The sequence below is a fragment of the Giraffa tippelskirchi genome, chromosome 6 (genome assembly GCF_054371585.1).
Source record: "Giraffa tippelskirchi isolate mGirTip1 chromosome 6, T2T-mGirTip1v1.2.pri, whole genome shotgun sequence".
NCBI lineage: Eukaryota > Metazoa > Chordata > Mammalia > Artiodactyla > Giraffidae > Giraffa > Giraffa tippelskirchi.
Window position 1 is genome coordinate 46,221,019 of NC_137280.1, and position 25,144 is coordinate 46,246,162.

At 42.6% G+C, this 25,144-nt stretch overlaps 1 protein-coding gene and 1 long non-coding RNA gene across 3 annotated transcripts in view; one reads left to right on the plus strand and one right to left on the minus strand.

Annotated features, from left to right (window-relative positions):
* The first annotated feature begins 483 nt into the window (after nt 1-483).
* CPA6 (carboxypeptidase A6) overlaps nt 484-25,144 on the plus strand; it is a 275,220-nt gene continuing 250,559 nt past the window's right edge. For both annotated transcript variants that reach the window (XM_081503243.1, XM_081503245.1), the window contains exon 1: nt 484-630. In XM_081503243.1, the coding sequence (XP_081359369.1) occupies nt 515-630 (116 nt within the window). In that variant the 5' untranslated portion in view covers nt 484-514. The remainder of the gene's footprint in view (nt 631-25,144) is intronic.
* On the minus strand, nt 10,112-13,712 carry LOC145510967 (uncharacterized). Its single transcript, XR_014057307.1, has 4 exons — nt 13,468-13,712; nt 11,238-11,521; nt 10,715-10,778; nt 10,112-10,301 (listed from the first exon to the last, which is right to left on the minus strand). It is a non-coding gene; the product is annotated as an uncharacterized LOC145510967 (long non-coding RNA).

The following is a 25,144-nucleotide window of genomic DNA, read 5'->3' on the forward strand; positions in this document are numbered from 1 at the left end:
GGGATGTTCCCAACCCAGGGATCGAACTTCCATCTCCTGTGTCTCCTGCATTGCAGGTGGATTCTTTACCTGCTGAGTCATCGGGGAAGCTCTAGGGAAGGAGGAAGGTTGTTGTAAAAAGTTAGCATCCTATTGTTGGAAAGCAAAAAAAAAAAAAGCCTCCAAAACAAGAAAATAAAAGAGGAGTTACCCAAATGAAGCAGCACTCAGCAAACCCCGGTGGTGAGTCAGCCCGGGGAGGCCCGGCCCCTTGGAAGGAGCCTGGTTAAGGATCAGCTCAGTTCAGGGCAGGGCTGTGTGTGCTGCTACTTCTCATCCCAGGACCAAGTCTGAGCAGCAACCTCCCTCCCTCAGCTGCTTCAACTTTTTTTTTTGTTCTCTGAGGCTGGAAAGAAGTGTCACATTTTGCTCCCTCCCAAGCCCACGCCCCCACCCTCTCCCAGGGAAGTGTGCCGTGTGGAGGGGGTGCCTGTAACTACAGGAGGAACTTTTGCAGCCCTCTCATCCTCACGCTATGAAGTTCTTCGGGAAGCCCAGGAGCCAGACAGCAGCTTTTCTTCTTCTCTGCCTGCTCTTTTGGAAGAGCCTGTGCCCAGGACACAGTCACCTTTACAGCAACAGCTATGCTGGGTGAGTGGAGCACCTTTCATGCCCTGCACGGCTTGGACTTGGATCGGGGGGGGGAGGGGGCGCTGGTTTGGTCCTGAGTGAGCCTCACTTGTTCTGGTCTGTGGTCTCTGTGTGAATCTGTATGCCTTCCTGGCCACTTAATCTTAAATGTCCATGCAGTCCCAGGCTTTCTGGAGAGAATGTGCTGGGCACACGTCTAGTTTCTCATACTCTTTATGATGTGCCAACCTGAGCCGTGGACCAGTGTTGATTCGGATTCTGTCTTTAGAATCACTGTGGCCAGTGTGTGCAGTATCTGCCTTGGTGTATGCTCGCTCGGCCACAAGGATGCAGTTGTACCACATGAACTGCGACCTGAAAACTAAAGCTTCCCCTTGAGGAGTGTATGCAAGAGCAGTGGGTGGAAATTCACCAGCGATTAATTTAAGAATCGAGTGTGACTTTTTATTTTCTCTTGAGTGCTTGTTAGCCTACAACGTGGTTATTAGAAAGATTTTCAAATCTGAGCGATGGAAATGAGTCAACTCAAAATAAGCCGAATAAATGTAGTCAGGTGCAAAATTATGGGTGTTTTTCTGAAGGGAGAACCTAGAGGGGGAACACTGTGTGCGTTTTTCCCCCTCTGTGGGTTAGCATGCTTTGTTTGTCTTCGGTGAGGAGGCACGGGGCTGCGTGTGAACCATGTGGGACTGCGCATGTCTTATCCTGAAGGCTTACTGTGAAATACACAACATGTGCTTTGCTTGAATTTGCAGGGGGTCGTTCTCTGAATCTGGAAATGCTGGCATTCCTGCATTTTAAGGTTGGGAGAACCTTAAATAGCTCCTCTAGTTCAGTTCCTTTCTACAGAGAAGGAAAAACTAGAGTATTAAATCTTTCTAAATAGTCTACGAGTGCTCTGTGAGGACCAGTAGAGGAAAGTTTTCATATCAATCTGGATGAAGGCCTGGTCTTAAAGCAGTTGTTCTTTCTAGGAATCATGTAGAGAAGAATTTGTAAGTGTGACCCTGGAAAAGAGAGTTGTTTCTCTTTTTCTCCTGAAGAATCTGGGCACAGCTATAGAGTTCCCTCTGAATATGGTACAGAGGAAATTTTGTAAAATGTGCCCTCAGTTTAAGGAGATGCAGGATGATGGAGTAGGGGTGTTGGTGGAGATAAAGACTGTAGATAGTAACATCCCCAAAATTTCCACTCTGGTATTTCTGGGAGTATTCGGAGTTTACATCTAAGAGATGCTTTTGTGTCTCCTGGACATACACTGTCCAGGCTTTACATATTGTCCTTGGTGGTCACCGCCCTTGGAGACCTCGGTATGGAAGCTGTGTTTAGTGGCTGATGGTGCCGGCTAAGGTGTGGAGGAGTTTGCTCTGACTCTTTAATGGATAAACACATATCAGATTTAGATGTGCCCGTGTGACATAGGACCTCTCTCCTCCACTCAGCTGTGGCTCAGTCCATAATGACTTTAGTGTGTGATACTCATCAAAGGTAAGTGAGCAGGTCTGCTTAGCAGAGCAGGTGTGCCCACTTCCCTAAGCACCACTTAGCAGAGGAAAGGAAGCCAAAGGCGGTGGCCTTTCTTAGAGAACTTGGAATCTTTCAGGACGAAGTTGCACTATCTTTTCTGTTGTTCTGCAAAGAAAGTAATTGCCATTTTCTCTCTGGCTGCTCCATAATAAGTTAGTCCCAAATGTATAAATTAGAGGTGTCTGGAAGTTGGAAGGAAAAGATGAAACAATGAAACATGGAAGGGAGCCTTCCCTGTCCATCACAGGAGAGCTTCTCCTTTATCCAGAGATGTCTCTGAGCACACTCACCATTGAAAATGGGGGGTTTTGCCTTCCCTTCATTAGGTACATGTCATTCTCTCACCACCAAAGACAGAAATGCTGCGTAGGTTTGGGATTCTGTTGCTTTACTTCCCCAGGAAATACTTTTTGCAAGTCTAGCTAGAACCAGGTGAAACAATACGATAGAACGGTATTGAACATTATTTTTGTTTCTCATCCAAAGTTGTTCTAAACCACCTCATTTTTGTCCCTTAAGTAATCTATTTGGCTATTATTGGTAGTAATTATGAAGCAGCACTATTTCTTGCAGTTTTTTAAGAAAAAACCATTTTTTTTGTGAGTCTCGGTTGAATCTGATAATATATGATCATCATTTGCAGGACTCCAAGCACGAACAAAAACGATACACAGGGCAGACCAGCGTGCTTTTTAAGAGCAGCTAATGAGCCTAGTCTTTCTAAACTAGTAACAGCCGTGTGGTGTGGTCGTATAATAAGATGCTTAAAAAATGGCAAATTTAAGCATGTTGGAAAAAAAAGTGTAGGGAGACTATAAGGAAAATCTGACATAAATGAATACCTTTTCAGGTAACTGTATCAAATTACTTACAAGCAAGATTTAAAAATATGTAGAAAAGGGATGAAGCCAAGTGTGGAAAATAACTTGACATCAAATAACATTTATTGGTACTCTGTTAGCAGATTTTAAGAGCTATGATACAGGTCAAACATTTGGGTGATTAAAAAAAAAATGTCAGTCAGTGAATGAGACTCCAACTGGGGCTAACGTCGCTCTGTGTTCTCTCCTTTTCCCTTATCCCCTCATATTCCTGGAAGCTGACTTGTTTATTTACTAGACTGTGATATTGAGGGCAAAAAATAAGAATCTTCTGCATGACATGAAATTAGGGTAGATTTTTTTGTTTCAGTGATGGTAAAAGAGAGATCTAAGCCAGTGACACAATAAATTCTGGCAATACTGTAGAAGCAAAGTGGCTATGATATTCCAAGAACTGCCTATTCAGTTCTGCCTTTACATGTAATGTTTGTAAGTCCTGAAGTTCAACTGCCTGCCTTTCAGTTTTTGCTTTCCCACTCCTAGTAGCTCTGTTACCTTAAGGTAAATTCCTTAACCTCTCTGAGCCTCAGTTTCTTCATCTGGGACACTGAGACAATATTCCCTGCCAAGTTGTCATAAGGATTACATGTAACAGCCTGAGTATTGCATAGTTTTTGGCACTTAGCTTTTTTAACACCATGTCAACTACTTACTAATAATACTTACCAGTACTTAATATAAAACATTAATAAAAATATTACTTTCTCAATTAGCCTAATGAGATTTTTGGTATCCTCATTTCACAGAGGTTCAGTGAGGGACAAAAGGGCAATCCAAGTTCACAGCTAATTAACCCACTGTGGGGATTCTAAGCCAGCTCTGCCTAACTTAACAAACTGTACTTCTCACTGTGCCCCCCATTCAACATAGAAAAGAATGATTTTTTTCAGAAAAACTGAAGACTTCACCGTGTTGAGGGAACTGATAATAGGATGATGAAAGAAAGGAGTAGATTATGTGGGTAAAATTGGAAGTTGACTCTTGGTGGCCTTCTCTAAGATGATGATGAGTCACTGATGGCAAATTGTTATTAGAAGAGCAGGCAGAGACCATATGAGATAGAAAAATGGGAGACAAAGGAACTTTAGATTGTTACCAAAATAAGTAGCACAGAAAGCGGCTGTGGGTGTGCACTTAATGCCTTCAGTATTATTCCAACACCTGCTTGTGCCAAGAGTACAAGAGCCAAGGCCCTCTGATAGCTTGCAGTTTAGTAGACAGTAGCCCCACATGTAACATTAGGAGGTACACAGCGTTTGAGTGTGTTGTGGGATGAGCAGCCTACTGTGGGCTTGATAAGAGAGCTCAATGCACCAAGAGGGAGGGAGAAATCTCTCCCCTCTTCTGGTGACCCAGCCTTGGTTACCTGGGCTGGGGTAGAGCGAGCACGACTTCCACCACCAGAGCCACGAAGGGGGACTGAACGCTGGTGTAGGGTCTGCGTAGGTATGGGCAGGCTGGTCACAGCCCACTAGCCAGTTGGTGTGTTCTGATGAGCCAGTGTCCATGCTGCACTCGTCCTCCCATCTCTGCCCCTCCCCTTCTAATCCCCACCCATACAGACACCCAGTTATTGGTCAAGTTCACCAATCATCCATTGGAATGGAATATCGAGATCCAGGAATTGAAGAAAATGACATTTTTAAAGGCATTTGGTCCTTGAAATCCTGTGAGCAGAGAGGCTCCAAATTGGGATGTGACATATTGCAGAGAAGTAGAGACTTGGGGGAATAGATTTGACTTCAGGGATGTCATCCTTGTTTTCCACCTTAGCTCTCTAGCTAGTCCCCTCCACTGCTCAAAGCAGCTTGTAAGTCTTTTACCTTTCTGATGGTGGGGGTGGTGGCGGTGTTCAGTTGCTAATTCATATCCAACTCTTTGCGACCCCATGGACTGCAGTATACCAGGCTCCCCTGTCCTTCACCATCTCCCAGAGTTTGCTCAAACTCATGTCCACTGAGTCGGTGATGCTATCTAACCATCTCATCCTCTGCCATACTCTTCTCCTTTTGCCTTCAATCTTTCCCAGCATCAAGGTCTTTTCCAGTGAGTCGGCTCTTCCCATCAAGTGGCCAAAGAATTGCAGCTTCAGTTTCACTGGTGGCTTCCTAGTAATGCTCTGAACTTTTGGAAACCTAGGGCTAGAGTAAAAGCAATCCAGTTGCTCATGAATCGGAGAGTTATCGTCTATGTTGGTGGTTAAAGTTTTTCAGATGGGTTGACCATGAGTCCTCACTTGCCATGGACTGGCCCTGTCTGTACATACTGTTCTGGGGTGGTAACTGCCAGTGCCCCTCTTTCAGTCTGAGAAGGGTCCTGATTTGGGTGGAAAATTGTGGGTTCTGCCTTTTATTCTTCACTGTGTCTGTTTCCTTGATGTGCTTTACTCTAGGTCTTCAACTACCTTATTTCATTCCTGAAGAGCAAGTCTATCTCTAGTTCCTTCCATTCCTATAAAAAACATCCCACTTGTCCTCTCTCTTGTAATAGCTACTAGCCATGTTTACAAAGTCTTTATCTCAGCCTGGATAAAGGTAACTTTCTGCTAACTGATCTCCCTGCCTATAGTCCTTCTTGTACTGATGACCTCACTAAATAACACTTGTGTTGTGTTACTCTCTTGCTCAAAGATCTTCTTTGGCCACCTATTGCCAAATACATCAAATCCATTCTCTGCCAGGCTCTCAAGGCCTCTATTATCAGACTCTCTGGTTCCTCTGCCTCTATTTCACTCTGCTCAGTCCTAAAACTCCTCTGTAAAGAGAACAGAGAGCTTCAGCCTTGCTCATCCTGAACAAGCAAGGCAGGCAGGCCCTGCTCATAATAAGGACCGAAAGTAAGAAGGAGCCATCTCAGATCATGAATAATAGATTAAAATGTGTGTGATAGAGACTCCCCTTGTAGTCCAGTAGTTAAGACTTTGCCTTCCAATGTAGGAGGTGCAGGGTCAACCCCTGGTGGGGAAACTACACTCCCACATGACTCGCAGTCAAAAAACCAAAACACAAAACAGAAGCAATATTGTAACATTCAATAAAGAGTTTAAAAATGGCCCACATCAAAAAATATTTTTAAATGTGTGCGAAAGATATAGACTGGGGCATCAGGTGTATTAGGCATTAGGAAAGGTGTATGGTGGGCTCTAAGGTTGTTTTGAAACTTTGTCCCCACAAGTTGGCATGTGATTAATGGAATGGTTCTCTGGTGTCTTCTGTAAGTTCCTTTTAGCACTTGACGCTGGTTGCTGCTGCTGCTAAGTCGCTTTAGTCGTGTCCGACTCTGTGCGACCCCATAGATGGCAGCCCACCAGGCTCCTTCGTCCCTGGGATTCTCCAGGCAAGAATATTGGAGTGGGTTGCCATTTCCTTCTCCAGTGGGTGAAAAGTGAAAGTGAAGTCGCTCAGTCGTGTCTAACTCTTCACCACCCCATGGGCTGTAGCCTACCAGGCTCCTCCGTCCATGGGGTTTCCCAGGCAAGAGTACTGGAGTGGGGTGCCATTGCCTTCTCCGTGACGCTGGTTAGTGGGAGTCTATTTTTGGTTTTCCTTAGGCACTAGCATGGAGTACAGCACCCACTTGTGGACTGTTTATTATACCAAAAGTTTTCTTCCCTGCCCTGTGTTGTGTATTGGGGCTGCCAGCTTGGCTTCTTAAGGACATTGATGCTGCAGCCCCTACTCCTGACCTGAACTGGCAGGTCGATGGTACTCCGTGGGGATCAGCATTCCTCCTGCCAGTGAGCTAGTGGGAGGAGGAGCATTTCCTGTGCTTCTGGACCGCTTTTCCAGTGGAGCCCAATCTGATGACGGAGCTTTTATTTTATGGCGCCAGGATACCTTCTGGGTAATGCCATTAAGCCTAATCACTTCCACCCTGTGAAAAGCAGTGAAGGATGTTAATGTTTCATAACTTCATGGCTTAGATTGTGCAGGCTACAAAAGCATTGTGTTTTCTGTCTTTATAAATGTAATTACTGAACGGAAAATAAAAACTCTTTTGATGACTTGTTTTACAGTCTTCATTGTGATCAGTTGGTAGATAACTGGTATATAGGATTAGCATTTGCTTTGACAAATAAATGCCTTTCCAGTCTGCCTTCTGGGTATTAACTTCTTTATGATAAAGCAGCATGTGAAGCTTTAGGATCTTGTTCTGGGTAGTATAGTAAATTTCCTTAAGAATTAGTTTTCTTATTAAAGGTTGAAACAAACTTCTATCTGGTTTTCTTCAACAAAATTACCATCTTTGTTCTTTTTTCTCAGTATACTTTGAAAATAGTAAAACATTTTCTTAATATCTGTGTTCTTAAGGATATTGTTAGGTTGTCTTGTTTTTCTTTCTCTCTTTTGCTCAAGTAAAGACCCCAAAATTCAATGGCTTAAACAAGAAACTTAATTCTCTCTCATGTGAAAAATCCAAAACCAGTATAGCTGATGGTGACAGAGACTCAGGGGTCTGTCTGTGCTATGCTTCTGCTGTGCTCAACACTCAGCTCCCAAATGTGTCAGGAAGGAGTCTTCCAGCCTCTGGGTCCAGCCTGCAGGAAAGTGGAAAGGGATGGTCTCTCCTCTTTCTTTTTAAAATCACAGCCCAGAAGTTCAAATACCACTCACTACTGGTTAGAATCAATTTTATGCCCTTAGCTGTAGGAACCCTAGAATGTCACAGTAGTTCATCTTTATGGCTGAGCTGGCTCTCTATGTAAGAGAATGGTGGTCACAAGGTGTGTGTGTGTGTGTTAGTTGTTCAGTTGTGTCTGATGCTTTGCCACCCCATCGAATATATGTAGCCCAAGAGGCTCCTCTGTCTAGGCAATAATACTGGAGTGGGTTGCCATTTCCCAGAGTGGCTTGTCATTTCCTTCTCCAGGGGATCTTCCCGACCCAGGGATTGAACCCGGGTCTTCTGTATTGCAGCGGGTCTCTGGCATTGCAGTCAGGTTCTTTATCAACTGAGCCATCAGGTAAGTCCCTTTAGCTGCAAAGGAGGCTATGAAATAATGGCCAGATATGGGAGAACATACTGTGATATAAATAGCAATCAGCCTCAATGGTCACTTTGTTACTTAATAAATGCCCACCCCACCTCGCCATTCTCCCTTCCACTTGGTTCTCCTGAAGAAATAATCCATCCAAATGAACATTCAGGATTTTACACTTCAAGGTGATTCGAAAGTGTGCATTTTTATTCTGTATATGATCTTTTTAAAACTAGAGTGTCAGAACTGAAGGAGACCAAACAAACAAAAAAAATCTTAGCCCAATCCTTTTATTTAATATATATAAGGAAGCAGAACTCCAAAAAGGTAAAGGGATTTTCAGGGCTGGTGGTGGAGTTGGAACTAAAATCCAGGTCAGCCAAGTTCATAACATTTTTTTTTTTTGGTACAGTTGACAACACAGTCTTTGAATCCAGAAAACTTCTCTCTCTTTTCTATTCCCTAGAGTAGCTGGGAATGAAGTAAAGTGAGTTGGCAAGGCTAAGACATGTTTAATGAGGGAGGATTTTCATTTCATTTCTATAAATATTTGTTGAGAGTCTGGCCCTCTGCTTGTCTGGGATGACAGAGATAAAAGAACGGTACATGTGCACGGCATAATGAGGACTCAGGCAAGAAAACAAACAATTCCAACTCTGCAGTCATGGTGCCCTCAGAGAGAACTCTTGGAGTTGGGTAAGTGCAAGAGAAGGTCACTTAATCCAGACTGAAGGGTGGAGAGAGGTCAAAGAAGCTTCTTGATTGCAAGATGGATCTTAAAAAACAAACAGAAATTTGAGTGGATTATTAAATATGCAAGGTAGTTTTCTTTCAAATGGTTGGTACTCAGAGGACATGACCCTGACCTTGGTCATAAAGAAGTAGAAATCAGATTAAGGGTTTCCAGATACAGGGAATATATTGAATGCACAAAGAACTACAGGTAAGAGAACTTGTCAAGTCTAGAAAATTAAGCATAGCTAAAATGAAAGGCTTCAAAGTCATAAATCACTTTATGTCCCATAATATGAAGCTGTTTTCTCCCAAAGGTGATTGGGTGCTGATGAAGACTTTTCAGCAGGGCATTTAGATTTTCTTAAGGAAAGTTCCCTTTGAGAAGGGGACGCTTGAGGGCTAGAGATTTGGGGGCAAGAAGACTGGGGTGGTATGGTGACCATGGTAATACCCAGAAGAGCCTGGCTTCTGGTAGTGACAATTGAAGGAAAAGGAGGGAAACCAATTTAAAAAGTATTTAGGAGGTAGGATTTTCACAACTGGGTAAGCCAAAGGGGAGAAGCAAGAGGAAGTAGTATAAAGTGATTCTCAGGTTAGCAGGACTGAGCACTTAGCAGAGAAGGTTAGTACTTTCTCAGATATGTATGGTTTGAGGTTCCTATAAAGTGCCCAACTGGATGAAAGAGAAAGTAGTGAAAGTGTTAATCTCTCAGTGTGTCCAACCCTATAAGACCCCATGAACTGTAGCTCACCAGGCTCCTGTGTCCATGAAATTCCCCAGGCAAGAACACTAGAGTGGGTAGCCATTGCCTCCTCCAGGGATCTTCCCAACCGACGTAAGGAACCCGGGTCTCCTGCATTGCAGGCAGATTCTTTACTGTGAGGGCCACCAGGGAAGCCCCAGTTTGATAGATGGGTCTAAAAGCGCAATGGAAAGATCTAAACCGACATAGATTCCAGTAACGGATGTGTAGGGAATTATTTTAACTTTGAATGTACAATGAAACACCCAGAAAGTATTGATTATGTGAAAAGAACAGTGGGGGGAAACTAGAGAAGAAACAAGTAGAAAGGCCTAGAGAGAGAATAAGAAACCCAAAATGTTAGAGGAAGATAAGAGATTCAAGAAGGAAGAGGTCAGTCACATCAAGTACTGCAGAATAGTATCCATTGGTTTGTCCATTAAGGAAATCATATTTGTCATCAAATGATTTTGGTGGAAAAATGAGTGAAAACCAGAGCACAGTAGGTTGGGGAATGAATGGGATGTGAGCAAGTTAGCGGTGAGTGTAGACCATAATTCCAAGAAGCTTATCCATGATAGGCGTGGAAATAGAGGTCAATGACTAGAGTTGAAGAATTTTAATTATTTTGCTTTTACTTCTTAGGAAAGAAATGGCCATATTTTATGCCAGGTGGTAGGAATGAAAAGAGAAAACAAGACTACACATAAAGAAGAGGGAGAGGGAGAAGGATGGAGTTGGGTCTCTGAAGACACGATGCTAGCAGGTCTCTCATTTCTCTTTAAAGTAGATGGAGAGGTGGTAGTCCTAGAAGAGACCATAGACAGAAAACCTGATAAAAAGAGAGATGATTTATGTCTGGATTGCTTTCATGTCCTAGCTGTTGTAAAAAGTGCTGCAATGAACACTAGGGTACATGCGTCTCTCTCAATTATGGTTTTCTCAGAGTATATACTGGAGAAGGCAATGGCAACCCACTCCAGTACTCTTGCCTGGAAAATCCCATGGACGGAGGAGCCTGGTAGGCTGCCATCTATAGGGTTGCACAGAGTCAGATACGACTGAAGCGACTTAGCAACAGCAGCAGCAGCAGGGTATATACCCAGTAGTGGGATTGTTGGGTCATATGGTAGTTCTAATCCTAGATTTTAAGGAATCTTCATACTGTTCTCCATAGTGGCTGTCAATTTACATTCCCACCAGCAGTGCAAGAGGGTTACCTTTTCTCCACAGTGGAAATTTGCTGTGTGACACAGGGAACTCAACACCGTGCTCTGTGACAACCTAGAGGGGTAAGATGGGGAGGGGGATGGGAGAGGGCTTCAGGAGGGAGGAACATATGTATACCTGTGGCTGACTCATGTTGATGTACGACAGAAACCAACACAATATTATAAAGCAATTATCCTCCAATTAAAAAAAAAATGAGATTTAGATTTAAACTGTTCCTGAGAGAGAAGAGTTGAACCCTAAGAAGGACCACCAGGCATTACTGAGAGTCCAGCTCTTGGTAGAGATGTTTGTAAAGGAACCATGATCCAGCTCCATCATTTTCTTGAGGATCATCCTAGGTTTCCTCGTGTTATCTAGATCTTGCCACTGGGGACCCTGCTCAATCTATCACAGTTTCACAAAAGGGTGTGGATACATCTTTAAATAAGCTGTTAGGAAGCTGTGAAGCCAGTCAGGAAGGTTAGTGTCAGAAATCTCCCCATCCATCCTCCCCTTTTCTTTTCTCTATACCTGCAAGATGGGCTTCTGCAGCTGTGTCCAGCTCCATTTCCCAGCAGGTGAACTGGGGGAAGGAGAGAAAGATGGGGGTCTATCTTCCCCATTTCTCCTTTATGCTTTCATTGCCACAGTTCTGACAGCAGCTGCCAGCCTCCATGGTTATATAAGGCTCCTGCTAGACAGCCTCTCCTCTAAGGGCCGGTCATCCTGCCCTCCAGGAGGATCATTTCCTTTCTTCCTTTGTCCCTTCCTTCAGACCCAGGAATCGCTAACCTCTAGGTTAGTGAGGAACCAAGCTGGAATTGAAAGCAGAAAGAATACATGTTTAACTCTGGAGATTTGTGTGAGAGCAACTTCTGGAGCTCAAAATGAAAGAGGGCAGAAATGATTTAGCAATGGAAGAGAGGATAAAGTATAGGCTGCCACTATTATGTATTTCTCTAGCATCAAATGAAATGATAAAGTGCTTTATAAATCAAAATCTATTATAAAGCACTATATTTATTAGGTAAATGATTATGTTTAATATTAGTTGGAAAGGCTCTTGTGTAGATGTATGCTATTACAAAACTGATTACCTTTCCATTACCTTCTATCTTCCTGGGGCATTAAAATACCTCTGAAAATGGATCTTCTTAATCAAATAAATATGGGGCTTCCATGGTGGCTCAGATGGTAAGGCATCTGCCCGCAATGTGGGAGACCCAGGTTTGATCCCTGGGTTGGAAAGATCCCCTGGAGAAGGGAATGGCAACCCACTCCAGTACTCTTGCCTGAAAAATTCTATGGACAGAGGAGCCTGGTGGCTACAGTCCATGGGGTCACAAAGAGTTGGACACAACTGAGCGACTTCACTTTAATCAAATAAATGGGCCTCTCTCTGCCTCCTCCTGTCAGTTACCTGAGCACAGGAGGCATTGTCTCCTCTTCCATTTTCCCAGAACTTCCATCCTCCCGCATTTCACAACATTTACTGATCAAGTACCAAGAGTACCGATGGATGATGACTTATCATTCCTTGTCCCCAGGTAAGATTGTTATTGTTCAGTCGCTCAGTCATGTCCAGCTCTCTGTGACCCCATGGACTGCAGCACGCTGCAAGATTTCTCTGCCTTCACTGTCTCTGAGTTTGCTCAAACTCATGTCCATTGAGTCAATGATGCCATCCAACCATCTCATCCCCTGCTGCCCCCTTCTTTTCCTTCCCTCAATCTTTTCCAGTATTAGGAATGTGTAGCCAAGTCAGGTTAGGAATTGTCAAAGGAGATAGCAGTAACCCCTGCATCTTGAGTACTTAGGTTTTAATCCAATAATCTAAACTGGAAAAAAACAAATGAAAATTCAAGTATATTAGGTCAACCCACCCTCTTCCTGCTCTTTTTAAATTTTTTTAAACACACATATCATTTATTTTGATAGCATTTCAGCCTTAGAGATTACTAACCACTGAAAGATGAGACTTTCATAAGATCACACATCTTATCCCCAGGTGAGACTCCTGATCTATTTTTGCACTTACAGACTGTAGCCACTGCATATAGGACCTCATTTTCCACACTTTCGCATCCCCATCTACCTTTTAGATGGTCCACTTCTTATCAGCCCAATACATGAAATCACCTAAGTTTCTACTAAGTTCCTTTTGGTGATTTTTGTGAATGTAATGAGGTTACAAAGCTTGTCATGAGATGGTTGGGGTCCTATTTATAGTCTGTCAATCATGTTTCCATGGAACATATGTAATGTGTGTATGATTATGTGTTAGCAATATATTTGGCATCAAACTTACTAAGCATATGGAAGGTTTGAGACATTTGAGACAAGCCTGTGTAGCACAGTGTTTGGAGTAGTTAGAAATTGGCTGCCAGAAAAAAAAAATACTCTAAGCCATTGACTTACAACCTAGAAGGAGGAGGACACATGTGGGAGAGACCAGTTCTCCCCAAGTGTTCAGGTTTCTGTGTAGGAGAAATAGGGAATAGACTGCAAATGGGAGGTAGGGAAGCATCTTAATATGATATCTGATAGGAAAACCACATCAGTATTCCAGAGAGAAATGTAGCCTGCCTTGTTTCCTCTGTCTCAAATGAGGAGTTCTTCTTTCTCTTTTTCCCTAGAAGCCTAGTTTGCTGAGGTGGTTCGCACTCCACAACAGCTACCCTAAAAACTCTCCAATTACCTCAAGTCTCCAGTCGACCTAACCTCTCTTCTTCCCACTCCAAAACCCAAGCCTTTTACTTACAAGAGCAAAGAAATGTATCTTTTCCCTTCAAGATCAAGGCAATGTGGCTTCTATCTTGAGTCATCTTCGCTTCCAGTGTTTCTACCTCAGACTACACAAGGTCCCCTCTCTGGCTCTCGTCAGACAATGCCTCATTCATTCAGTCAGCGCTATTTCCTGAGTGCTACTGTGTGCCAACACTGTCTGAAGTACTAGGAATACAGGAGTTTAGGTGTTCAGAATACAGCACTGCCTGAGACTCGAGTGAATGAAATAGGCTCTCATGGAGTTTATATCTTCATGTTGTTGTTTTTCACTTGCTAAGTCATGTCTGACTCTTTGTGACCTCATAGACTGTAGCATGCCAGGCTCCTCTGTCCTCCACTATCTCCGGAAGTGTGCTCAAATTCATATCTACTGAGTCAGTGATGCTATCTAACCATGTTATCCTCTGCTACTCTCTTCTGCTGTCAATCTTTTCCAGCATCAGGGTCTTTTCCAATGAGTTAGCTCTTCACATCAGGTGGCCAATACTTTATATCCTCATGAGATGACAGAAAAGTCATAAACCATAGTGTTAAGTTCTGATAAGGGTTTTGAAGATAAATGAAGCATAGAGAAGGGGTAGAGAGAGTCATGAGAAGAATGAGACCAGGAATCACGTTTATATCTGAGGGTAGACATTGCCCCATGGGAGACAGTAAAGTGGGGTGGGAGCCTGTTTGACTGGTCCCTGTGCAGGGATCATGGTTCTTGGACCGGCAGCATTAGCATCACCTGGGAATTTGATAGAAATGTAATGTGCAGCCCCCCAACAACACCACTGTGAGGAACTCTGAGGGGGTGGGGGATAGCCTAGCAATCTGGGCTGTAGGGAGGTGATATAAGCTAAAGTTAGAGAACCATGTGAGAGCCAGCACCCAAGTGACATGGCTAGAATTGAACCTTTGAGGAAATAGTTGCTCTTTGCTGTTGCCCTGCTGGTAGACCTCTATTTCATCTTGAAACTGTGAACCATCTCCATCACTACCACCTCTCTTCCTCCACACCTTTGTCTAGGTGGGGTATATTTCTGGTGGGGGGGGGCCTCCTTCCCCCATGCCTGCCCACCTGCCCTCCAAGAGACTTTCAGACACAGCTCCTCCAGCAAGAGCTCCCTGGCAGCCATCTGCGATGGCTCTCTGCTCTGAGATTACAGAGACTCGCTCTGTCATTTATAGCCATCCCCATTTACCACAGGGACATCCCGTCTTTCCTTCTCAGTTATAAGCAAATTAAAAGTAAGATGCTACATCTTATCCTTATCTGTATTCTTAGTCCCCAAATAGTGTTTGGCATGTTCAGTAAAGGGCTTCCCTGGTGGCTCTGTGGTAGAGAATCTGCCTGCCAATGCAGGAGACTGGGGTTCAATCCCTGGGTCAGGATGATCCCTGGAGAAGGCAACGGCACCCCACTCCAGTACACTTGCCTGGAAAATCCCATGGACGGAGGAGCCTGGTGGGCTGCAGTCCATGGGGTTGCTAAGAGTCGGACACGACTGAGCAACTTCACTTTCACTTTTCACTTTCATGCACTGGAGAAGGAAATGGCAACCCACTCCAGTGTTCTTGCCTAGAGAATCCCAGGGACGGGGGAGCCTGGTGGACTGCCGTCTATGGGGTCGCACAGAGTTGGACACGACTGAAGTGACAGCAGCAGCAGCCAGTATTCTTGTCTAGAAAATCGCATGGACAAAGGAGCGTGCGGGGCTGCAGTCCATGGGATCACAAAAGAGTTGAACATGACTTAATAACAACAAAATTCAGTCAAAGTTTAGATGGATGGAAAGGAGTGAAGGGAGGAAGAGAAGGGGGACAAAGAAGGAAACTAATAAACCAGGAATCAGAGTGCTGACATCTGCCAGCAGTTTTGCCAGACTATGTTTCATCAATCAAGGTAGTGAGAAAGAGACCATTTGGCACCTATGACTGCAGGAGCAATGTGAGATTGCTTGGGGACACCTGTATGTGCCTTGGTGCACCCGCCTCTTGTCAGGGAGGTGCGATATTCCTCCCTGCTCACTGTGTCTTGGGTATCACTCACACAATTTCCCAAATTTGGTCTTGGATGTTTTACAGCCTCCTAAAATGCTTTGAAAAGCATTCTGACTCCTGGGGTGGGATGGCAGGGGAGATTGGAGGCAAAGCTGTTGTTTCCTGCAAGTATCAGAATGGTCACCAGCTGGTCAACATAACTATTCACCATTGCCTTTTTACCAAATTTAGAGAAGTGATCCTTGCCTTCTTGTTATTGTTCTATCTTCTAAGGCAGTGGTCCACAACTTTTTGGCACCAGGGACTGATTTTGTGGGAGACAGTTTTTCTAAGGACTGGTGCTGGGTGGAAGAGGGGATAGTTTCAGGATGATTGAAACACATTGCATGTATTGTGCACTTTATTTCTATTATTATTATATCAGTGCCACATCACCAAACATTAGATCCCGGAGGTGGGGGACCTGTTTTAAGAAATACATATGGATGCATTTGAGATTATAGATTGCTCCTTACTCATTGATTCATGTTGAGTTTAATATCTTCCCTAGGTCTCTGAATAATTTTGATGAATCAGGGAACTTCCATTACCCCAAAACTGGGTTCACCTCTTTTTGGGGGTTGTTGAGTCAAAAGACACAACCAAGCAACGATCAGGAGAAGGAAGGATTTATTACTTGCAGCAAGTAAAAAGAACACAAGGGACCTTTCCCAAAGCAATATCTCCCTGAACAGCAAAATTGGAGAAGTTTTAAGCTAAGAATGGGTGTGTTAGTTGCTCAGTCATGTCCGACTCTTTGCGGCCCCATGGACTGTAACCTACCAGGCTCCTCAGTTCATGGAATTCTCCAATTAAGAATACTAGAGTGGGTAGCCATTCCCTTCTCCAGAGGATCTTCCCAACCCAAAAATGGAACCCGGGTCTCCTGCATTGCCGGCAGGTTCTTTTACCATCTGATCCATCAGGGAAGTCTGAAGGTTACATGCATATTCATGAAGGGATTTGGGCAGTATATGCATATCCATAAAAGGAATTGAGCAGAGGAGAATTCAGCCTAGAATTAGGGCAAAGACTAACAGAGTCCAGGCTTTAGCTGAAAGAAGTCACAAGGATCAGATAAGGTCAACATGATCATCTGTTAGTTTCCAATGGAGCTGGTGGTTGAAGGGTCAAGCAGGATTGAATTCTGCAAAATAGCTCAAGAATGTGTTTGAGCTGGCAGTCTTTACAACTGATTTATTATCTTTGCTATTGTTACTTTGCTTACCTAATGACAGCCAATCTGTTCCTGCATTATTTTGACTGTAGCCCACCAGGTTCCTCTGTCCATGGGATTCTCCAGGCAAGAATACTGGAGTGAGTTGCCGTGCCCTCCTTTAGAGGATCTTCCTGACTCAGAGATCAAACCTGGGTCTCCTGCGTTGCAGGCAGATTCTTTACCATCTGAGCCACCAGGGAAGCTTTGTTCCCTTAAGATCACTAATTACCGAGACCTGTTCAAGGGCAAACATTGTAGCCTGGCTTAGATCACAAAATGCCAAAAATGGCTTCTCTTATGTCAAGAAAGTCATGCCTGATACTCTTTCTCTGGGGACCCCCTACCCTATCTACTTGTACATCCACATGATCTCTCAGAGCTTTATTGTCCATGTTCTTCCCTTTAGCTCATCTTTTTCTAACTCTTTGGGTGTCTTGATGCAATAAGAATATGTCTGCTGGTATTTCCTATATTCCATTCCCCTATTTAGATCGCCATATATAATAAATTCCAAATACCATAGAAACAGAATGGCCCTGGAGACCAGAGGCAGGCTTTCTTTAAAAAAGATCACAATAAAAAATTCAACAGATAGAATTGATCAAATAGAGTGCTGTGTGGTTCAAAGTGTCCTGAGATGTACAACACTTTCTGCTTGGAGCTCAGCACATTTCCCAGGGCAGCAGTCAAGTTTAGTAAAATCTGTAAATATCCAGATGGAAACTGTGTGAAAGCAGCTGGCCCTTGTGACAGAGGCTTAGCTTCTTAGAAAGGCTTGAAGTAAGGAGTTGTGGGGAGAAAAGGGGAGAAAGGAGAACCAGCTCAAGAATAGAAGGCGGTAGGTGGGGGGAGCTTAAGATTAGAGAATTTACTCTGAAGTTTTGAAACTAATACATAGTTTTTCAAGAAAACATATGATCTGAAATGCCAAAGGACTTGCCACCATGTTGGCTTCCTTTTTACAGGTAAAAAAGCATTTGGTTTTTCCTTTAATACAACTTATAGAGAGAGTACTTAACTACAGGTTGAACAGCGCACCGTGGACCCAGCTATTGATACCTAAGTTCTTTCTAGGAAAGCAATCAATAAGAAAAAGTTAGACGAAATGGTAAAATGGAATATTACCAATTCAAACATTCAGTTAATTCCCTCCCCTCAAATTAAGCCTTCTAAACCAACCAGTGGAACAATGCAAAATCAACATGATGACCCAAGCTCATTTGTGTAAAAGTCAATTGCAGATACTTAAAGGAGTGATTTACTGAGAACAGAAAAAATTTATGGTAGGTATTTAACAAAGGTTTTGTATTCTGACATATACTGTACAATTTATTTAAAAGTTATGCATCACTTCTGGTGAGCATATTGTATCTTTCAAGTATTAGTTACTCCAGAGAATCTTTGGGCAGCCAGTTCATTTCATCCAACTAAAAATATCCATTAACTTCAAAAAATAGAAATGGCCAAATTGGAACCCATGAGAATAGCACGCCCTAAGCCATGAGACCTGTAACTTTCTTTACCTACTGTCATCGTTAAGAACAACACAAGCATCTTGCTTTCACAGTTTAAGCAGTAATTCACATCATCTGTATTTTGTAAAATACCTTATATTCCTCACCTATTTGTTTTATCAGAATCTGACAACTTATGGGGATACCCACTTAATAATTTAGATAAAGCTTGCAAGCCCATCTTTCTTGTCACTAATAGAAGGAAATAATTGTTTTCTTTCATAGCATTTATCTTTCAGGACATCGCTTAACTTCCTCCTGAGCTCTTGGAATGCTCTTTGGTAGCACTTATCATTTTGAATTATAATTGTCTGTTTAATTGTTCATTCTTCCTAATTGTGTACACTTTGGGAGGAAAGAATCTTGTTGTTCTTCCTCAAGACCAGTCTTCACAGCCACAGGTACCTGTAGGATTTATTATTATTAGATATATTATCTAAAATAAGAGCAATTTCATGTGGTTCAACCTAATATAAGCTTTGAAATGAAAATATTAGTCACTCAGTCATGTCTGACTCTCTGCAACCCATTAGACTGTAGCCCCCCAGCCTCCTTCCTGGAATTCTCTGGGCAAGAATACTGGAGTGGTTCCCATTCTCTTCTCCAAGGATCTTCCCAACCCAGGAGGTGAACACGTGTCTCCTGCATTGCAGGCAGATTCTTTACCATCAGATCTTTAACTAACTGAAAAATGAGGATTTTGTTTTCATGCTATGGAAATACTAGCAACTTATATCCAGATTTTCCTTGAAACAAGATCTATCAAGTTTGCAGATGCATTGCCAGACTTCCGAAAGTCTAGTGTTGAAAATAGATCACCAGGAGAACTCATTAACAAAGTGAATTTTCTTGAGGGCTGGGGTAGGGCCTGAGACTGCATTTGTAGCTGACTCTCAGGCACAGCTGATGCTATGGTTTGCAGGCCATGCTTTGTAGAGCAAGTTTTTGGACCACAGAATGAGGAGTCAGAAGATATAAGTTCTAGATCTGCTGCTAGCTGTCTGTGTGACTTTAATAAGTTATGTAATCTTCCAGAGCCTTGCTTTCTGTAATGTCTGAGGGTTCAATTGGTAGGTCAGTTCCTTCCTGACTTAAGAGTTTGTGACCTGTTAAAATCATGTTTACATAAGTGATTAGAGAGTCTGCACAGCGTAAAGAATAGAAGCACCAGCCCCATCCTTAGACAGCCTGGGTTCACATCCCAGCTTCTCTGCTTTCTAGCTAAGTGTCCTTAGAAGGAGTTACTTAACTTTTCTGTGTCTCAGTTTCCCCATCTGCAGAATTGAACTGATACTGAATTATCTTAACTATGCAAAGTGCTTATGACAGAGCCTAGCACATGTATACTCAATTCATTTACTCTATTGCAACGTTGGTGTCCTCAAGGGTTTCATTTCTAAGAAGACTTCTTAATGGGATTTTCTGAAATATGGGCAAAGATTTAGTGTATGGAAAGATGTTCCTCACCAATTTACTTGATCAAAACCTAGGAAGCTACCTGGGGCTTCCTAGGTGGCTCAGTGGTAAAGAATCCGCCTGTCAACGCAAGAGATGGAGATTCGATCCCTGGGTCAGGAATATTCCCTGGAGGAGGAAATGGCAACCCACTCCAATATCCTTGCCTGGAAAATCCCACAGACAGAGGAGCTTGGCGGGCTGCAGTCCATGGTGTCGCAAAGAGTCGGGCACGACTTAGTGACTAAACAATGACAACAAGGAAACTACCTATATGCTCAACAATGAGAGAAAGGCTTATTACAGTGCATGTGATGGAATTTTTTTTTAATTGGAGTATAATTGCTTTATAATGTTGTTAGTTTCTGCTGTGCAGCAAAGTGAATCACCCACATGTGTACATATATACCCTCCCTCTTGAGCCTCCTTCCCACTTCTGTAGGTCATCACAGAGCATCCAGCTGAGCTCGCTGCACTACACAGCAGCTTCCCACTAGCTATGTGAGTGTATATATGTCAATGCTACTCTCGGTTCATGCCACCCTCCCTTCCCTCCCCATGTCCACGTGTCTGTTCTGTCTTTTGTACCCATTGTAAACATCTACAAATAAATCTTGATGTGCAATATGAAATGGGGAGAAAACAGGATATGGAACTGAATTAACAGCTCAGGTTTAATTATGATTTCGTATGTTAACTGTATCTGGGGGAAAATGCTCCAAAATATTGTGATTATTATGACCAAGTGAAAGCATTTTAAGTGATTTTCTTCTTCCCTCCCCTCTATTTACTGATTCTACATGAAGGATGAGTGACTTTTATATTCAGAGAAAAAGTAATTTTAAACATGTGTAAATTCCCTCCCCCACCCCACAAAAAAAATCAACCCTCTAGCAAGGATTTTGGCTTCTGTGGTGCCTTATGCCAAAACTGTTCTAGAAGCATTGCAAAGAAGAATCAGAAGTCAGTAAGTTTAGTATATACCACTCAGAGCCAAACTAACGACTGAGAAGTAAAACAAGCATTTTTTTATTATTATTTCTGAACGAAAATGAGATTGTCAGGTATTCAATGAAGCATTAACTGGCGCAAGCTGCACATCATGCAGATGCTGGAAAGACTGAAACACAGAGGCAGGGCTTAAGGCTTTTCAGTTTAGGATAATGCCAGAAACAGCCAGCATCATGCTGATATGTGTGTTTAAGTAGATGAGTTTTCAAAGAGAAATTCTGCAGTGGTCTCAACACCACAGTCCATTTAAATCCATATTTAGATTTTTATTTAAAAGTTAATACAATGGGTCAGCAAAAGGCATTTGAAGTGACTGAAGGGAGAATCCATTATATTTTTACATACATCCCCCAGGACATATATTTTTCCCAGCCTGAGCTCACCCGTTATACTTTGAGAAAAAATTCAGGAAAAATATTTGCTAGCAATTTCCCACACCATAAAGCTGCCGTAACAGTGATCATCAAAACCCAGACCAAGCTGAATGTCTTCTGACTCACTGAAGAGGATTAAAGACTATTTCATTCTTGCCTCTGTGGGGCATGGATTGGGAGGAAAGTGTCTGCATAAATTTTTTTACTACTACACTGTCGCCTGATAAAAGCCCTCATCCTTAATTTTTATCTAACTTTTTAGTACTTTGAAGTTCTCACTTTTGGGGTACACATCACCTATAATCTATGGACGCTTGATTGGCTCCCTAACCAATAACCTCAACCTCACAACTACAAGAAAATAACTTCTGAATAAAAATCATGTTTCAATCACTTGCAAATAATTTTTCTTAGTCTCTTCACTCTCATGCATTCTAGAACTTTGATTAAAAAGAATGTTATCTCTGGACTTTCCTGGCAGTCCAGTGATTGGGACTTCGCCTTCCAGTGCAGGGAGTGAGGGTTCAATCCCTGGCTGGGGAGCTAAGATCCCACCTGCTTTGAAGTCAAAAAACTAAAATGTAAAAAAAAAAGAAGAAATATTGTAACAAATTCAATAAAGGTCCACATAAAAAAAAATTTTTTTTAAAGAATTCTGTCTTAAAACAGGCTTTTGGTTAAAGAATATTGAAAAAAATTGCAGCTAACTTTGTAACTGTAAGCAGTTTAACTGTGGGTGACTCATGTCATCCAGAAAAATAGGTCTTCAGAGTAGGATACCCCCCAAAATCTAGCACTTATTTGATCTCATCCTTACTATAATGTCTATTTTTGTATGTGTTATAAAGTATATAATATAGTGATTGGTTCATCAAGTGTTACATATAAATGACTTAAAAATATAGAGAGACTGGGAGCATTCACAATATTTAATCCTAGAGGTTTGAAAATGGAGATGAGGATAATCTCAAAGTTCCATTAAGTTAGCCCACAATACCATATACTAGGACCTATGTTCGTTCATTCATCATACTCTCAATGAGCACCTTTCTATCCCAAGCTGGGCTTCCCTGATGGTGCAGATGATAAAGAATCCGCCTGCAATGTGGGAGACCCAGGTTCAATCCCTGGGTAAGGAAGATTCCTTGGAGAAGGAAATGGCTACCCACTCCAGTATTGTTGCCTGGAATATTCCATGGACAGAGGAGCCTGGCAAGCTACAGCCCATGGAGTCGGACACAACTGAGCAACTAAAACTTTCACTTTCATGTCCCAAGTTGTTCCAGATATTAGGAGTATCAGGGGCTACGAACAAGGCAGGCAAAGCCCTGATTCTGGTGAAGACCATATTTTCATGAGGGAAGTGGGCAATGCACAAGTGAACAAACAATCATTATAGGTGCTTACAACAGATATAATGTAAATAGACAAGATACTATGATTTTCATTTATTCGTTCAGCAAATATTTTTTGATTATCAGCTCTGTACCTACTACTGTGCTGAGCATCCCACAAAGTAGGTGTGTCTTTCCTTTTGCTGAGTTAATACTCCGGTTGTCATGACAAATGTTAATTACAAATACAGTTAAAGTTACAAGGCAAAAACAGTACAAGGTACAAACAATTCAGAGGGGACTGACAGCTAAAACTTAGGGGTTGAGTATAAGACCAGAGAGGGCTTTCAAAGGATGTTGTGTGTGGCAGGGCTTTGAAAGGTGAGTTTACTGGGAGTGGTGATTGTAGCAGAGGAGAGCTGGTGAGAGATGTGCTCTCATCTAGGGAGAAAGGAACCATTTCCTTCTCCCAGGGAATCTTCCTGATCCCAGGGATCAAACCTGTGTCTTCTGAGTCTCTTGCATTAGCAGCAGATTCTTTACCACTGAGCTACCTGGGAAGCCTGAATCGGATGTTAAGTATGGCACCCCACTCCAGTATTCTTACCTGGAGAATCCTCATAGACAGAGGAGCCTGGCAGGCTGCAGTCCATGGAGTTGCAAAGAGTCAGACACGACTGAGCAACTAAGCACAGCACAGCACATACATAAATCCCCTCCCTCTAGAGCCTCCGTTTCATCCCTCCTCTGCATCCCACCCCTCTAGGTCATCACAGAGCACTGAGCTGAGCAACCTGTGCTATACGGCAGCTTCCCACTAGCTATCTGTTTCACACATGGTAATGTACGTATATGTAGGTGCTGCGCTCTCAATTTGTTCCACCCTCTCCCCCGCCCCTACCCCATGCCCACAAGTATGTTCTTCATGTCTGTGTCTCAGTTTCTAAACTCTGGAACTGGCCATGGTCCTTCCATTGTAGGATACACCTGAAATCATGAAATGTGGGGAGCCTTTCGCTTTGCATATAGAGCTTTCTGAATACTCCCTCTTGGCCTCAAGAGGCAATTGAGTTACTGTGAGTTGGCTGCAGAGTTAAAAGGAGAGGTTGGAGGGAAATGTCAAAAGGAAAATTCAGATGTGATTTAGTAGGTAGGTGAGGTTTCCTAAAGGCAACACAGCACACGAGGAATTGGACCCAAATGCCAAGAGGCCCTGCAGGCAGGCAATGAATGCGAATGTGAGAAGGTCACGTTGGAGGAGATGAGCCTTGGATTCAATATTCAGATAGAAACACACATTTTGTCTACATTTTAAATACATGTGGTGTGTGAGTGAAAATATCACTGGATATGTATCTTTTGCTCATTTTTCTATTGCTTCTTTTTCTTTTTCCTTTTTGGCATCAATTTCCAAGAGTCTCATGTATTAGGGATATTAATCCTTTGTAACCTATAAATAACACATGCTTTTTTTTTTTTAACTGATTATCATTTGTCTTTCAACTTTTTCTGTAAGGCAAAAATCAATATACATACTTTTAATGCTTATAAATTCAAACCTACCTTCAATTTTTCCTCCATTGTGGCTTTTAGATTTCTCCTATTTAAAGTGTCAACTATCTCTTCTGCTCAAAGTTATACACTTGTTCTAGGATATTTTTTTCTTCTGATTTGGCAATTTTTTTCTTTAAGCCTTTATTCTATATGGATTTTTTTCTTTTACATTACGTGAGAAAGAGGATAACTTTGTTTTATCCTAATAGCCATTCACAGAAGCGGACATGCAAAGAGCCGATACACAGGAAAAGTTGCATTTCAATTGCAGGGAAATGCAGAGGAAAGCAATTAAATGGCATTTTGCATATATATTATAAGAGTAGCAAAATTTTTGACTTAATGGACATGAGTGAGCAAATTCCAGGAGATAGTAAAGGACAGGAAGCCTGGTGTGCTGCAGTCCATGGGGTCACTAAGAGTCAGACACGCCTGAGTGAATGAACAACAACAAAAGATTGAAAGTGCTCAGTGCTGGTAAAGATGTGGAAGAAGCAGGAACTCTTGTACAGTGGAGGTGGAAATGTGAAGTTCTGCACGTTCCTTAGAAAATAATACAACAGAATTTAGTAAGAGTTACAGTCTTTGCACCCAGCACAGCACCACCTGAAAGCAGGAGCCCTGCTGCTCGCTTCTCAAAGCCAATAAAGAGGAAAGGAATGTTTGCTTTATTTTGGAGATGCCAGGAACCAGGGGCTTGGGGGTGGGGGAGTGAGGGGGAGGATGGGCTCCCCCCACATCCCTCCAACCAATGGGCAAGAGCTTTTATAGGATGAGAGAGAGCTACACATAGAAATAGCACAGTCAGCTCTGACAGTCATCTTGAAATTGGTCTGACCGGCGTCATCTTGATTGTTTTAAGTACAGTTAATCTTCAGTTCCAGACCTGGCTTTGTTCCCATTTCCTTGAGGCCAGTTCTTGAAATTGTGACCGCTTATGTCATGGCGGCAGTCTGGTCATCAAATAGTTAACTTCTTCCACCTGGTTTCAGTATCCGTAAGTCAGCCCACAGGATATGGCTCAGAATATTATCTATAGCCCTTGAGAAGGAACTGAAGGTCCTTGACTTTGCTTGCTGACTAAAAAAGTACTACCATTTTGTCCTGTTTGTCTCCTTTCCTTCTGCATTTTTTTTTCACTTCTCTGATTAAATTTATTCTTTGG